This window comes from Equus quagga, chromosome 11 (genome assembly GCF_021613505.1).
Source record: "Equus quagga isolate Etosha38 chromosome 11, UCLA_HA_Equagga_1.0, whole genome shotgun sequence".
In the NCBI taxonomy this organism is placed as follows: Eukaryota; Metazoa; Chordata; class Mammalia; order Perissodactyla; family Equidae; genus Equus; species Equus quagga.
Window position 1 is genome coordinate 115115744 of NC_060277.1, and position 13294 is coordinate 115129037.

The 13294-nt window shown below is 60.4% G+C and overlaps 2 protein-coding genes across 5 annotated transcripts; both read right to left on the reverse strand.

The window, feature by feature from the left end:
• Nucleotides 1-780: 780 nt before the first annotated feature.
• MCRIP1 (MAPK regulated corepressor interacting protein 1) lies at nt 781-9973 on the reverse strand. Of its 4 annotated transcripts, none has more exons than XM_046676041.1 (6): nt 9182-9203; nt 8539-8585; nt 2972-3027; nt 2759-2877; nt 1931-2032; nt 781-1736 (listed from the first exon to the last, which is right to left on the reverse strand). In XM_046676041.1, exons 1-6 carry the CDS (start codon nt 9186-9188, stop codon nt 1672-1674), a joined length of 396 nt encoding a protein of 131 aa, XP_046531997.1. In that variant the 5' UTR covers nt 9189-9203; the 3' UTR covers nt 781-1671. The 4 variants fall into 4 exon arrangements, with proteins under 4 accessions (XP_046531997.1, XP_046531996.1, XP_046531998.1 ...); XM_046676040.1 differs by lacking the exon at nt 9182-9203 and adding an exon at nt 8783-9112; XM_046676042.1 differs by lacking the exons at nt 8539-8585; nt 9182-9203 and adding an exon at nt 9918-9973.
• A 246-nt stretch (nt 9974-10219) lies between these two features.
• Nucleotides 10220-11464, reverse strand: PPP1R27 (protein phosphatase 1 regulatory subunit 27). Its single transcript, XM_046675932.1, has 3 exons — nt 11131-11464; nt 10890-11040; nt 10220-10566 (listed from the first exon to the last, which is right to left on the reverse strand). The coding sequence occupies exons 1-3, from the start codon at nt 11318-11320 to the stop codon at nt 10443-10445; spliced, it is 465 nt and encodes a 154-aa protein (XP_046531888.1). The 5' UTR covers nt 11321-11464; the 3' UTR covers nt 10220-10442.
• Between the last annotated feature and the right edge of the window lie 1830 nt (nt 11465-13294).

Below are 13294 nucleotides of genomic sequence, written 5' to 3' on the forward strand. Positions count from 1 at the left end.
CCCTGCACCCCAGCCCAGCACTGCCTACCCCTGGCCCACACCGCCTCCCCAGCCTCCGACAGTGGGGGGCAGCGCAGGTGACCCAGCCCAGCAGGCACTCAAACACTGGGCCGAATGCCCCATGGGTCCCCTGGGAGCAAGCAAATGAGGCCACGTGGTTTACAGGGACTCGGCTCAGGGGCTGGCACTAGCCAGCGCCCACTGGCGGCGAGCCGCGACGGCTGTTTATTACATGAACCGTCCTTCCTGCACCCGTCCCAGGGAGCCTCCCCTGCCGCCCCAGGAGACGACGCCTCCCGGAACCGCCTGTGGGGCCACTCGAGCCTCAGAATACTCTTCCAGGAAAGGGCGTTCCCAAAATAAATTCCGCTTTGGCTTGTCTGGGTCTGGCCCGCCTGGGCTTTCCAGGTTTGAAGGTCAAGTGCAGTCGGGTCTCTTGGGACCCAGCAGCCACTCCTCCACCTCAACAGCGGAGCCACCATTCCCCAAGGATCCAGAGGGTGGGTCCAGGGCTGCAGAGGGATGCCACTGCCTCCAGGGCCCTCACATCCAAGGTAATGGCCTCCCTGGGGAGCCCAAAAGATCCACACCCCAGCCTCTCTCCTCCAGGAGGCCCCACCTCCACCTCCCACCACCCCCCAGGAGGCCTGAGCCCCCCTAGTGGATGGAACCCAGGAATCAGATGAAATTTCTGGGCTCAGGGGCGTTGACCGTGACCTCGGGTTTCCAGCCCTGTGTGGGCTGCCAGGACAAGGGCATGACAGACCACCAAGAGGCTGATCCAGTGCCACCTGCCTTTATTCACTGGTTCTCAGACTCCATCGCAGACACTTGGCTTTTGAAGGGCACAGGAAGAAAAAGGGGCCCTGGTGACCCTCCCAGCACACTGCACAGAGCCAGGGCCCACCGGGCAGTCTCACCAGCTCAGGGTTAGCTCCATGTCCCTGCCTAAGGGGCTACTGTGGCCACAGGGCTGCAGACACCAGGGGGCCGTGCCTGGTTGTCCAGGACCCCTTTGAGGGGGCGCCCAGCAGTGTCCCAGGCCCTGAGAGCTGGTGGCATCCTGAAGTTGATGCAGGGAAGAAAAGGGCCAGGCTGGACAGTGGGGGGTATGGGGTTAGATGCTCCCCAACATGTCCAAGCCACAGAAGCAGCAGGAGTTGGTGGGGGACCCACACTGGCTACAGGTGGGGCCACCTTTGTCCTGCCTCCTGGCCATCTCACGACAAACTCGGCCCAGTCCCACCAGCCCAGGAGACAAGGGAGGCCCCCTTGTCTCCATCCTGACCCTGGAAGTGGCCAGGAGTAGGGGGACGGAGGCAGTGGAAGGTGATGGGAAAGGGAGGAGAGTCAGGGTTAAGGCCCTGGGGGGCAGGCAGGGCCAGGCAGCTCCAAAGATGCAGCTAGGCCTGGGGGCAGGCAAGGCCTGGCAGGGCCCAGACCCTCCCAATGATAGGGGGCAGCTTGAGATCCCTCGAGAGGAAAGGAGGGGGCTCGAGGAGAAGGGGCAGGCCTCGGCCATCAATCATGCCCAGCCTGGTCCTGGGGTTTGTGGCCCACCGGGAGCACCGCCCCCTCCCCCTCCCAGGAGCTGGGCCCACAGGAGAGGAGGAGACCAACATCAAGCTGCACCCCAATCTCCCAGAGGCCAGGGGAGGGGCACGGCACGCTTTAGGACTTCTTGGTGTCCTGCGTGTTCCGGCGCTTCAGGTCACTCAGGTCGATGGGCTTGAAGGCTGTCAGGATCAGAGCAGTCAGTGGTGGGCACAAGTGAAGACGCAGGGTCAGGGCCCCTCATCCTGCACCCCCTCTGGAAGCCCTGGGACCCAGCCCACCTGCCTGGCTGTCTCAGAAGCAGGCAACAGGCAGGCCTCCCTGCCACCCCAGCCCCTGGCGGGGCTCCTCCCTCCCAGATCAGCCCCCAACTCACTCTTCAGGCTGGGGTTGGGGACCTTCTCCACGTACTCCTCCACCAGGCCCCGCTCACTGCCTGACATCTGGCTCCGCAGGTCTCGCTCCACGCCCTGCCAGGCTGTGGGAGGCGGGGGCGCGTCAGAGGCCCAGCCTGGCTGGGCAGTCGGCATCGAGCAGAGTCCCAGCCAGTGTCCGAGCCAGGGCAGCGTCAGCCCTGAGTCCTTCTCTCCTCTCAGAGCCTACTTGCAGCCCTTCCCTCAGCCGGCCAATCTCTCATGCTTGACCTGAACTGGTCCCCAGCACAACCCCACTCCCTTGGGCAGCCCTGCCTGGACCACTCCCCTCCTGGCTCCCCCGCCCGACTACTCTAGCAGACCTCCCCCTTGTCTGTTCTATGACTGGGATTGTGGTCACAGAGGCACGGGTGACCCACTGAGGTACAGAGCTGGCTCTTCTGAGGGCCGCCCCCCCGACACACACGTCGAGGACACATGCATGCACACATGCTCACACATCCCAGACACACCACTTCTGGGACAGCCCTGGGTTCCCTCCAAGGTATACTGCTTGTCTGTCTGTCTTCCAGGGCAGGCCCCTTCTCCTCAAGCAAACTCGAATGGCTCCAAATGTTGCCTGTGGGGTGCTGCCAGCTGGGAACACCACAGCGCTGACTGCTCACATTACCAGGACCAGGTCTCCTCACCAGACAGGCCCCGTGACCCCACCTGCCTGGCCCCTGAAGGCTGGGGGAGAGTGAGGGTGGAGCCGGCAGCCTGGAGGGGCAGGAGAGGGACTCTGGGGAGTTCCCTGGAGCCCCAGCCCTGGCTGGGGGTGCCCCACGTACCTTCGTAAATGAAGCGCACATTCTCCTCGTGGGCTGGGGTGAAGATCTCGCTGCTATTGGGAGGAGAGCGGGGGCTACTGTTCCTCTTGCCGTTGTAGACGACTCTGGAGACAGGGGAACTGGGTGGAACCCGCCACATTAGCAGGGGCTAGGGGGCAGAGTGGGCCCCCCAACTGGCCCCAGCTAGAGGTCACTCTGCTGCCTAAGACCCACCTGGTCATTGCGGGGGTGTCTGGTCCTTGCACTCCACTGCCGGATCCCCTCGGCCTCTGAAAGGGAAGCCCCAGAACAAAGGGATGGTCGGAGCGTCACCCTCTACAGAGAGGCTTCCGAGAGGGAACAGGCACGGGGCTCATCTGCCGCCTCCTTTTTTTTAAAAAAAAGATTTTGGGGCTGGCCCCATGGCCGAATGGTTAAGTCCGCGCGCTCTGCTGCAGGCAGCTCAGTGTTTCATCAGTTCGAATCCTGGGCGCGGACATGGCACTGCTCATCAAACCACGCTGAGGCAGCGTCCCACATGCCACAACTAGAAGGACCCACAACAAAGAACATACAATTATATACTGGCGGGCTTTGGGAGAAAAGGGAAATAAATAAAATCTTTAAAATAAAGAAAGAAAGAATGAGCCAACTGAGTCTCAAAAACTTAAAAAAAAAAAAAAGATTTTATTTTTCCTTTTTCTCCCCAAAGCACCCCGGTACATAGTTGTGTATTTTTAGTTGTGGGTCCTTCTAGTTGTGGCACATGGGATGCCACCTCAGTGTGGCCTCACGAGTGATGCCATGTCCGCGCCCAGGATCCAAACTGGCAAAACCCTGGGCCGCTGAAGTGAAGCATGCGAACCTAACCACTCGGCCACGGGGCCGGCCCCCACCTCTTCCTTTAAGCTGAGACAAACTGCTGTGGCCTCACTGCCTACCAGGGGGTCCCCCCAAAGGGGGTCCAGCCACAATCCGGGCTAAGGATGTGGGCAGAACCAGCCATGTGGGGGCTGGGGGGCCAGTGACACGCATGACTCAGAGCCGCCTGAGCTCCGGGCAGGCTGGCACCTGGAGCTCCGCTGCCTGGGGAGCCCCTTTCCCACAGGCAGGCATGTCGGGATGGCAGCAGCAGCTTTGCTGACATTCCCGCGTCATGGGACGCCTCTCACGGCAGAGTGTGGGTCTGTGAGAAACGGCTGCAGTCGTCCCATTGAGCCCTGACTCTGCCCTCACTGCCTGCAGGGCCTGGCGTGTTGTTTCTGCTGAGCCTCAGTTTCCCATCTGTAAAATGGGGACACGCTTCCCAATGGTGAGGAGTCCAGCAGAGCCTGAGGCCCAGTGGATGCCATGAGCGTGCCCAAGGTGCCCTGGTCCCCAAGGCCAGGGTGTGAGCAAGTGGGTGCCCTGGACACAGAATCCAATAGGATGGGAAGGCTGGGGGAGGGGTGTGAGACTAGAGGAAACTGCCAGCTCTGACCCAGTGACCAAGACCCTGGGGTGCTGTCTGTTTACAGTCTCTCTCTTGGCCCAGGGGATTTTACAGCCCTAGCTGGGGGTCTACTTTTAGGTTCACTCTCAAAGGGGCCAGCTGGACAGTATCCCCTCTCTGGCTGAGGACACACACCACAGAGTGAGGAAGCTGGCTGCACAGGGCCAGTCCCATGCCTGGCCTTGCCCCAGAGCAGGGCAACCTCAGGTGCTGAGGGCAGGGGGAGCCCTGGGAGGTGGCTTTGAACACAAGAGCCTCCCCCCTACCCCTGGAACCCAGGGACCCGACCGCACAGAGCATGCAGCTGCAGTCCCTCCTAGAGGGCCAGGAGGATGGGACACTGTGGGTACCTCCTCTCTGGCTCACTTGCCATCATATAAACTATTTGGCATTTAAACACCTGCACAGGTAACCACAAGCCCATGGGCGAAGGCAAGAACCACCACAAAGCATGACACCAGCTTCCTGGAGGGCAATGGGACCCTTGTGGGACAGAAGCCCAGCCCTCATCAAGTGGCTTCTCTTTTCTTGGACTCAGGGACCTCACTGTCCATGGAGCTCCTCCCGGGGCACCACAAACACCAGAGCAGAGAGAGAAAGACTTCTGTGGTCTGAGGGCGCCCTGGGGACACTCGTCCCAAGGGGCTGTTGGCAGTGGAATGAGGCAGGTAAGTTCCAATTAAACAACAGGAGGGAGTGCAGGAGGGCGAGCCAGCCCCTGCCTGCCTCGGCCGGGCCCTCACCTCCTCTAGCCCAAGGGCCCTCGACTCTCCTTCAGTCTGTTCTCTTCAGGCCGGCCAACCACCTCTTCAGGGCACCTGCCTTCCCAACACCCCCAGGGCCTCTCCTCCCAGTGAAGCCTCTGCCTAGCCTTCTCTGGTCACAGCCTCTGGGGGCCGCCAAGCCTTTATGGGTGCTGTGCCTTCAGCCTGGGGTCCCCTGCTCTCCTTCTCAGGCCTAACTCAGGTGCTTTGCCCCCTCCTGGCTCCCGCTGCCCTGGCTGCACACACACACAAGCCACTCTGGGGTTCTCTGGGTGCCTCACCTGCTCCCCTTTGTCTCTGCAGTCCTGAGGCCCAGCCTGAGCTGGCCCCAGAGCAGCTGACCTGCAGGGAGCCATGCCCACGACCTGAGTCCTGGACCCCCCCAGAGCACTCAGTCTCCATGCTGGGGACCTGCCCCACACCGCCCCCACTGGCTGGGCGTTCTGAGCAGACCAGGAACTGGTGGAGGCACCCCCGTTCCTGGGGCTGGGACTGTGTCCTTGGCACCGGGCGTCTGCTGCACGGACATCCCACTTCAGTGAAGAGGTTTCTGGCGTCCTGGACAGCACCACCCCAGGCCCTCACATCCTCAGGATGCAATGGACAAATAAAATGACATCTTAAAAATAAGCCACCATCTGCTTCCTCTCGATGGGGAAGGTCACACTCCAACAGGCCCGACTTCAATGGCCTGTGTCCCACCAGCAGGTCTTTCCAGATGAGAAACCTCCAAGTCCTGCTTCTCTTCCTTCCAACTCAGCCTCCCTCCACGGTCTTTCCCACCAGGGCCTTGGGCTGGCCCTGCCCCCAGCCCTGCTGAGACCCTGCCACCTGGCAGTCTTAGGAACACTGAGGCTTCTCCTGGATGTACCAGTAGCTTCCGGAGAGGCCAGGGGACTGCTGCTCCCCTGGAGACAGAAGGGACAGTGAGCTCACTCACCCTTTTCTCCTCCTGGGCTCTTCCAAGGAGCTGGACCCCCAATTCGGACCCCAAAAGAAATTTCCATTAAAAAGTCTAATAAATATGCATGCCCCATGACAGCCATTCCAGCCCTAGGTGCATACCTGAGGGAAAAGGCCACATGGCCACCCAGAAGTGCACATGAGCAGCCAGAGAAGCACCACTCATAGGCACCCAAAGGGAAGAGCCACCAAAGGGGGCAGTATACACCGGGAGTATTTCTGTCACGGAAGACGACACCGCTGAGAGCATGAAGCACGGCAACAGGGTGCAAATCATACCACTGACGCTGAGCAAAAGGACCCTAAGGGAATGAGGACAGAGCTTGGAGACATGTACCTGCTGGGAGCAGCCACGGAAGAAGACCGAGCCACAGAGGTACGGACAGGAGGGGGCGAGGGAAGAGGAGACGGGGGAGGAGACATCCAGGGGCAGCTGGACCAAGACGTGACCAATGGACCAGCATGAGAAAATCTCCACCGGCCTCAGCAGGAATAGTCTCAGCAGAGCGAGGGAAGGAAGTGGGCCGGTCAGCCAAGACCAGGCCACCCATGACATCTAGGATGCTTAGCTGCGAAGGGAGGCACGAGGCCAGGACTGACAGCCACGTGTCGCTAAGCAGATGGAACCTGAGCATGTTTGCTGCCAGAGGAAAGTACTGAGCAGGGCCACTAAAGAGGCCAGGGTGGAGAGGCCAGGTGACGAGTGGACTGGGGAGAATGGCACAGGCCTGGAAAAGTGCCAGGGACATGTAGGAAGATCCAGCAAACCATGGAGGGCCTCAATCAGGTCGGAGCCTTGACTCTGGCAGGACAGAGACCTACTGCTCAGCAGTGCAGGTAAAGGTGGGGAGGAGGGCAGCGTCCCAGAGAGAGGGCAGGTCGCACACCCTGGGTGAGAGAGGCCACCTGGCGGGCAGGTGGGGCAGTGTGTGACAAGCACCTCATGCCCGATGTCCCAAACCACCTCCCTCCCCTTGTTTTCCTGTCCTCTTTTGCTCATAATGATTATCGAGCACAATTATTTCTTCAACTCGAGCTCAAAATCTCATCATATATACTGCATCCCATCAACTCTTAAGACACCTCTTCCATATTTTAAAGATTGGCACCTGGGCTAACAACTGTTGCCAATCTTTTTTTTTTTTTTCTGCTTTATCTCCCCAAACCCCCCCGTACACAGCTGTATATCTTAGGTGCAGGCCCTTCTAGTTGTGGGATGTAGGACGCCGCCTCAATGCGGCCTGACGAGCGGTGCCATGTCCGCGCCCAGGATCTGAACCCTGGGCCGCCGCAGCGGAGCGCGAGAACTTAACCACTGGGCCACGGAGCCGGCCCCACCTTTTCCATATTTTAATAGCTTTGAAATTGGGTTGCATTTGGCAATCGCTAGCATGTCAAAGTTTGACAGCATTTTTCCATTCTTAGTGGACCATGACATGAGGCGCAGCTCTCAATCACTAGTGTCTCAGATCTGATGACACAATGACAGTCTCCCCACGGCCCACAGGTCCCACTGTTGGCAAGCACAGGGACCTCCCACCCAGAGCCCCCATCAATGTGCTCTTCAGTTCTTCTTCCTGTTCCCAGTCACCCCTCACCAACGTCCACCCCCCAACCCCCATGGCAGGACAGCCTCCTGCACCATCCTCCCCAATCCTTGGTACATGCTGACACCAGCATGATCTTCCCAACACCCTTCCCCAAATCACTCCCCAACTGGACACCAACCGGGCCCTCTACTGCCATGAAGCCCAGTCTGGACCCAATCCATTTCATCAGGCATCACCGGCTGCTGGGCCCCAGGCCTATCCCCAAACACAGTCTTTGCCACAGAGCCACCTCTGCCTGCTGCTGCCATCACCACAAAGAACCATATACCATCCCTCGGTGCACTCCAAAGGCCTCGACTGTTGTCCAGGGCTGCCTAGCCTACAGCACCCAGCAGGTTCCATGCTAGGCACATGGCAGGGTCTATCCCTGCTCTGCCACCTCCAGGCAAGTCTCTGCCCTCTCTGGGCCTCAGTGTCCTCATCTGAGCCAAAGCAGCCCCCAAGAATGCTCGCTAGGCCCTCCTGCTTGACAGGGACCCAAGCACAACCACGTGAAGCCATCACCTTAAACGAGATCTCTGTGACTCCTTATCTGATGTGTTATGATGGACAGGGTGACCAGAGAAGGAACGTATCATCTAACTAGGCACTTCTGAGAATGAAGGGACGCTGCTAATTGCAAAGTATGAGCCTGGACAGTTCTGGGCAAACCGAATGGACAGCCAGCCCACTCAAAATGCCGTGTAGACCCAGAAAGTACAGGTACTGTGAAATCACAGCAGCACCACCGGCCCAGCAAACACCTGCCGAAAGCTAACTGCAGGGCTCAGCTCCCGTCCCACACTTAGCCAGAGGGCAGCCCGACGATCCCTTTCTCAGAGGCTCAGTGGGTGAAGCAGCCTGCTACCCAGCAGAGTATGGTCTGGACCCCACGGGGCTCCCAACCTCTGGGCCTCCAGGGCCACAGCAGCGAGGGCCGAGCCTAGACAGCTCAGCAGTCCTGAGCACCCCAGAGCCCGCCTCTGCCCTCACCTGCATCCCCCTGGAAAGTTCCTGGATCCCCTGATATCCATGCGGTTCTGTTCAGAGACAGGAAGGGAGTCTTTCTGGATGGATCTATGTAATACCTTGCTCCTCCACGGGAAACAAGGGCTTCAGAGACCTCCTCGGGGGGACGCAGGGCCTGAGAGGACCTGAAGCCCAGCCTCCAGCCTCCAGTCTCAAACCCTTTTCCCACAGGCTGCCATACGCCTAAGGACAGGAAGGGAGATGCTACCTTGTTGTCTGGAAAAGTGACAATGGAATATTCCAGAGTTGGAATCAATGATGCGATTGGTGGTCATTCCGTGTTCCTTTGGAATGGAGTGGAGTTTCTTAGACTCCACTTCCCTGGCATATTCTGAGTCTTTGGGGCTCTCAACAGCCCAGTACTTGCAGCCAATGAGATTTCTAAAACGTGATCTCGACCTAAACAGCTGCCAGCAGCATAGTGCTGTACTAGATGCCAAACAGGGGCCTGGCGGTCCGCTGAAGACCCCCAGGCAAAGCCTCCAAGCACCGCACCACTGCCGCCCTCCTTCCCGGGTGAGGGCCGCGGGCCCCCTTCCGGAGCAGCAGACCTGAGTGTGTGCACCCCCTCCCGCCTCATCTGGAAATCTTGCCATCCTTCACTCACCCCACATCAAGCACTCCTCCTTCAGGACTCAGCTCCTGCCCCCTCTCCCCCCGCCTTTACCCCTCTCTAAAAGCTGTCGACATCATCCGCCCAGAAGTCGGCTCACTGCTTCCCACAGACATCTTGCTCAAGCCGTGCCCGCTGCCCCAAACTATCCTCCTCATCCTCGGGGGTCCGGCTAGAAGACCACCACCTCTGAGAGGCCTCCGTGGGGCAGGTCGGGGGACACGACTCTTGCACCTCCTATTCCTCGGAGTCTTCACAATCTGGGTCGCACTATAACGGGAAGCGTGCCACGTACGGCTGCCCGCCCCGCAGCCCTGCGCTCCTGCGGCGGCCCCCGCGGGGGTCGGGCGCTGCGGCCCCGGGAGCTCCCTGGGGCGGGGCAGGCCTCGCTCCTCCCGCCCGGCACCCGGCGCCGCTCCGCCCGGCAGGGGAGGCTAGGGACGCGGGAGCGGCGGGAGGACGGAGGGCCCTGCGTCAGGAAGCACCGTGAGCGCGCTCCCCCGGGAGAGCGGGGACAGCGGGGCATTTGTCGCCGGGCGGCGACTTCCAGGCCGAAGAGGGCGGGCCCCGCCGTCCGGCCGAGCGCACCTCCCGAGCCGCGGGCCCCGGCTGGGATCGCCGCCGCGTCCCCCGCCCCTCCTCACAGCGCCCCCGCCCGGGCCCTGCCCTCGCCGGCCGCCGCGCCGGGGCTGGTCCCGGCGCGCCCGCTCCGCCCCCGCTGCCGCCTCACCTCGCCGCTCGGCCTCCGCCGCCGCCTCCGCCAGCTGGGGCCCGGCCGGAAGTGACGCCGCCGCGCGCACGCGCCGGCGCGGGGCGGGGCACGTGACTGCCGGCGCGCGCAGGGGGCGGGGCGGGGTCCCGGGGGCGGGGCCGGCTGGGCGGCGGACAGGAGGGTCGGCAGCTGCGGGGCTCCGGCGCACTGGTCCGGCGCTGCACCCGGGACCCCCAGCCCGGCGAGGACAGCGGGACGCGCCGACCACCGGAAGCGGCCGGAGAGGAGGACGAGCCATTCCCCAGTAATCAGGCCACCGCCACGGGCTTGGAAATCACATTTATTGAAAAAGTAAAAAGTGTCACCATAAAAAATTCACCTGGAGAAAAAGCCAGGCCAGAGGTGTGGGGGCGGGGGTTATGCCCAGGTACGGGGTCCTGGCCGGCTCCCGGCCCCGCCGGTGTGGCATGTCCTGGCACCTGGGGGAGGTGGGCGCCCGACTTCTCCAGGGAGGGCGAGAGCCCTGGGAGGGCAGGGCTGGGCTCAGTCCATCTTAGTCTCTTTGAAGAGCTCCACCAGGTCCTTGAAGTCTGGGTCGATGAGGTCCGAGGGCAGGTCGCCATCGTTGTTGGCTGCGTCTCTGTCAGCCCCCAGGGAGATGAGGTACCTGGGGTGCAAAGGGCAGCCCTGGTTATAGGGGGGAGGTGGCTTGGAGGGTGCTCATCCCGACCCCAGGGTAGCAGACGGGGTAACAGGTCCACCTGTTTTTTATTTTTCCAGGTAGGGTGAGGAGGAGGAAACCTGACCCTTCAGAAACTATGGCTGGCTTTTCCCATTTGCTCTGGGGAGGGCAGCAGGGCAGAAAGGAGATTCCAGAAGCCCTTACGGTTCTTCGCTATACCACCAGGGCCACTTTTTGGGGGATCACATCCTGGAGGTCACTTGAGGTCCGAGGAGTTGGGATAAAGACCCTGGCCTCACTCTCTTCACCTGGCTATGTCTGGGTACCCGTCACTGCAGGCAATGTGCAGGGGCGTCCAGCCTGTCTCGTCCCGCTGGTGAATGTCGGCCCCGTATTTGACCAGCAGCTTCACGCACTCCAGGTTTCCAGAGAGCACCGCTTCGTGCAGGGCAGCCATGCCTGGCCAGGGCAGAGCAGGGCAGGCAGGGTCAAGGCTCAGGCCTCCCCCTGCTGCCCCACAGACCCTCGGCCGGCCCCGCAGGTACTCACCTGAGGGGTGGATGGTGTCCAGGGCAACTTTCCGAGCCCGGAGGAAGCGCCCCACCTGCTCCAGGTCGCCCTGGCGGATGTGGTCCAGGAACAGGACATCATTAGGGAAGCGTACACTTCGATCAGCCAGCAGCCGCCGGCGCCGCTGCCTTGGGCTGTAGCGGGCATAGCGGACAGTTCTGCTGGGCATCCTGGGGGCTGTGGCCTGGGCCACGCCTGTGGGATCCTACTGCTTGGGGCAGGATGTGCCTGGCCTGGACCAGACTAACCTGCCGGCTCTTCTAGCTGACAACGACCTCCAGTGCAGCTCCAGCAGTGCCCCTGTGCTCCCTCTGTGGCAAGGGCACTTCCCATTTATATAGGTCCACGGAGCTATATAAAGCTGCGCAGTCATGCTCGCGCCATGAGGGCCTGAAACCGAGCCGCTCCCCGCCCGGCGCTCAGGATCATGTTTAGTGGCTCATCTTTCAGCCCACCTGTCGCCGTGCCCGGCCAGAGGGGTCAGATCCTTCCTGGCTACCATTCCCTACCCCACAGCTGGACGTAGAAGGTGCCTTACAGAGGGCAGGAGAAGGTACTAGAAGGACAGGGCCCATGAGGAAGGCAGCAGGTACCAAGGTCATGAAGAGGGCCCATGCGCCTCTCCCATACAGTCCCAGGAACTTGGGGAGAAGGGTGTGATGTGTGAGGAGGATGGCTGTCTCGCCCTCCCGGAAGCGAGGGGCTGCCCACATCTGAGGAAGCACGGTCTGACCATGCTGTGGAGAAGGCCCGGCCCTCCCCATTGCCATCCCTGTCACTTGTCACCTTCCGTCATGGCTCGCATCACTCTCAGGACAATTTTCCCCAAACATAGGCCTTGATGGCACTGTCCTCCTGCTCAGAAATCTTTCAGGATAGAGTCTGAATGCCTCAGTTCCCGCTCAACCCGTCCTGCTCTGTCCATCAGGAAGCCTCTGCAGCCCCTCCCTACGATGCTCTGTTCCTCTCCACCCCTGCCCCTCCCACTTCTCCAGGTTCCAGGCTCCTGTCGCTTACTGCTAAGGACACATGCTCACACTTAAGATGGCATCTAGTCTGCTCCCCAAAGATGGGACATCATGTCCTGGGTGGTGTGCGCCCTCTGCACCCGGTCCAGTGCAGACTTACCTGTAGGAATGCAACCAGTAGAATTGTAAGAAGACCTTCCAGCAGGCTGGGCCAGGTCCAGCTGCCTTCGTTGCAGCAGCTCAGGTCTGAGGTGGGGCTCCAAGTTCAATGGGAGAAGAGCATTGGACAAGGTGTGCGCACGGACACATCCACGGGCCCAGGCTGGGCCAGGAGCATGCCTATGGGGTCAGGGGCATGTCCCCAGTACCTGAAGCTGGCTGTATTGGGTTGCTAGGGCTACTGTAACAAAGTACCAGACTGTGGGCCTTAAACAAAGGAAATTTATTCTCTCCTGGTTCTGGAAGCCAGAACTCCAAGATCATGGTATCAGTGGAGTCAGTTCCTTCTGAAGGAGAATCTGTTCCAGTCGTATCTCCTGGCTTCTGGTAGCAGTCTGTGGTGTTCTTGTAAACACATCAGTTTGATTTCTGCCTGCATGTTCATAAGACGTTCTCCGTGTGTACATGTCTGTGTCCAAATTTCCCCTTTTTATAAGGACACCAGCCATTGGATTAGGGCCCACCCTATTCCAGTGTGACCTCATCTTGACTAATTACATCTGCAACAGCTCTGTTTCCAAATAAGGCCATATTCTGAGATCCTGGGGTCAGCCCTTCAGTATACACATATTGGGGAAATGCAGTTCAACCTGTAACACTAGCGAGACCTCCCTGGGTTGTCCCTGAAGGCCTGAAAGAGGACAGAACCAAGACTGGCCAGCATTTTTTCCAGGGGTGGGGCAGGCTGCTCGGTCACCAGCAGCCCTTGCATCACCAGACTGGTCTTGATCCAACAAAATCAAATCAACAAATGTATTCAACACTCTGTAGGTGCAAAGCCTTGGGCCAGATGCTTCAGAGAAATGAGCACTGCCTAAGACAGACTCCTCGCCCTGCCGGGGTTTTCTCAGCCTGCCTCAGCAGCCCCCGCCCACCAGCCAGGGCCGGCCCCACAGGCCTCAAGCCACCAGCTTCACACTGAAGTTCCACCCTGGCAGGGGCCCTGAGGAGGGGCG

Excerpts from the sequence above, each read along its gene's own strand:
- MCRIP1 (XM_046676040.1), bottom strand. The coding sequence starts at position 8,849 with ATGACCACCAATCGCATCATTGATTCCAACTCTGGAATATTCCATTGT. Across the intron at positions 3,028-8,538 it reads AACTTTCCAGGGGGATGCAG|AGGCCGAGGGGATCCGGCAG; the intron begins GTGAGGGCAGAG and ends CTTCCCTTTCAG. Across the intron at positions 1,737-1,930 it reads CCCCAACCCCAGCCTGAAGA|CCTTCAAGCCCATCGACCTG; the intron begins GTGAGTTGGGGG and ends TGATCCTGACAG.
- PPP1R27 (XM_046675932.1), bottom strand. The coding sequence starts at position 11,320 with ATGCCCAGCAGAACTGTCCGCTATGCCCGCTACAGCCCAAGGCAGCGG. Across the intron at positions 11,041-11,130 it reads GGACACCATCCACCCCTCAG|GCATGGCTGCCCTGCACGAA; the intron begins GTGAGTACCTGC and ends TGCCCTGGCCAG. Across the intron at positions 10,567-10,889 it reads GGGTACCCAGACATAGCCAG|GTACCTCATCTCCCTGGGGG; the intron begins GTGAAGAGAGTG and ends TTTGCACCCCAG.